Below are 1,884 nucleotides of genomic sequence, written 5' to 3' on the forward strand. Positions count from 1 at the left end.
TGACATCGTACAAAAGTACGCCCCTCAAGGTATCAACTGGCAATTCATACCCCCAAGCGCTCCTCATATGGGCGGTTTATGGGAATCTGCTGTAAAAAGCTTCAAATCCCATTTCAAACGGGTAGCTGGAAATTATAAATTCAATTACGAAGAGTTCACGACGTTATTAAATCGGATTGAAGCCGTTCTCAATTCACGGCCACTCACCGTATTATCACAAGACCCCTCAGATTTCACCGCCTTAACTCCAGGGCATTTTCTTAAGGGAGCACCCATCCTGGCCATTCCTGAGCCAGGCGTGGAGTCGCTATCCCTATTAAATCGATGGGAACGAATTAAGATTCTCCATCATGATTTCAGCCGCCGATGGAAGAACGAATACATAAAGGATCTCCACAAAAGATACCGCTGGAAGACTCCTGAACAAGCGCCTAAACTTGGAGACTGTGTCCTCATTCACGATGATTGTCTACCCCCCACCGAGTGGCGGCTCGGCCGCATAGAAAAGCTACATTATGGCTCCGACGGTCACATACGGGTAGTGGATCTCCGTACTCAAAACGGAACACTAACCAGACCGCTCGTGAAGCTGTGCTTTTTACCAACCACAGACGACCGCGACTCCGAAACCCGAAAAAACCAAACCGATAATATCGCGATATAATAAAATCACTAAATTAAAAACGAGAAATACGAAAATAACAAACCGTAAATAAAAATGACAACCGTAAATAAAAATAACAAACCGTACGCAAAAATAACAAACTGTAAAGAAAACTAAACAAAATGGTCGATCAATACGACGACCCATTCATGCCACATATCGTGGCACGATGGCTCATATCTCACTGTATGACAAATTTATAACCAATAATCTTCTCTATACAGATTACTATGGAGGTAGATACGCCAGTTACAACCACGCCAACTGCTCGGGCTACCAATACGCCACGCACCGGGCCCTCACCAGCGCCCCGAACTGTGGTTGCAACAACGCCGGCAACTGCCCCGGCAACCACGCCGGCCCCTGCACCGGCAACCGCGCCTGTACCGGCAACCGCGCCTGCACCGGCAACCGCGCCTGCAGCGGCAAAACGCGCCTGCAGCGGTCCTTCAATCCACACCTCGCGGTGGCACTCGGCCACCACCACACCCATCACGGACTTTGGAGACCCTAAGGTGCCCCATCTGTCGGCGCCCACATCGCCTGCACCATTGTGGCATATTTCGGGGTATGCGACCCGTGCAACGGCAGCAAGTTGCCCAGGCCCACGGGCATTGCCAGAACTGCCTGTCACATACACATGTGACTGCAGCGTGTGAGTCACGCGGGCTGTGCCAAATATGCCACAGGCCGCATCACACGCTGCTACATCGCAGCGCGGCACGCGAAGCGAACCGGCCACCCATCCAACGCGGCCGCATACCCCGCTTCCAATCCGCAGCTCGTGGCGCACCCCAGCGAAGCGGAACCTCTTCGCGGCGTCGACAGCCTGGGCCACCACCTCGTCGGTCTACTGGACTGAGCAGCGTTGTGGCTACGCTGCAACAGCTGCAGCGCCTTTTAGGCTAAACAGTCGTTTAGGGGGGCCGGGATGGCTAAATGAGCACCTGACCCCCCTCTTACTATAATAAAACTACACCCCACTCATACACACCATACTCAACACGAATACACCATCTACATCATCCACACATCATTTCATCACACTCTCATCTCATCTACACCACACCTTTCACACCACACACGAGGACACCAGACACAAGCAACAAAAGGGACTGGCGGACGGCGCCAGCCTCTCTTTCTCGATCAATCAGTGCGCCTACACGTATCCGATAACCAAACGTTCGACGCTTAAATCCAGGTGAGTGCCGGTAATTTGT

General features: G+C 52.0%; 1 protein-coding gene across 1 annotated transcript; it reads left to right on the forward strand.

The window, feature by feature from the left end:
* Nucleotides 1–888: 888 nt before the first annotated feature.
* On the forward strand, nucleotides 889–1,573 carry LOC126767077 (skin secretory protein xP2-like; the record flags this gene model as incomplete). The annotated part of the gene is made up of 2 exons (XM_050484692.1): nucleotides 889–1,319; nucleotides 1,381–1,573. Coding segments are annotated over 2 exons (624 nt in total), but the record flags the coding sequence as incomplete, so codon positions are not given.
* Nucleotides 1,574–1,884: the final 311 nt, after the last annotated feature.

This window comes from Bactrocera neohumeralis, unplaced genomic scaffold, assembly GCF_024586455.1.
Source record: "Bactrocera neohumeralis isolate Rockhampton unplaced genomic scaffold, APGP_CSIRO_Bneo_wtdbg2-racon-allhic-juicebox.fasta_v2 ctg3911, whole genome shotgun sequence".
NCBI classification, from domain to species: Eukaryota; Metazoa; Arthropoda; class Insecta; order Diptera; family Tephritidae; genus Bactrocera; species Bactrocera neohumeralis.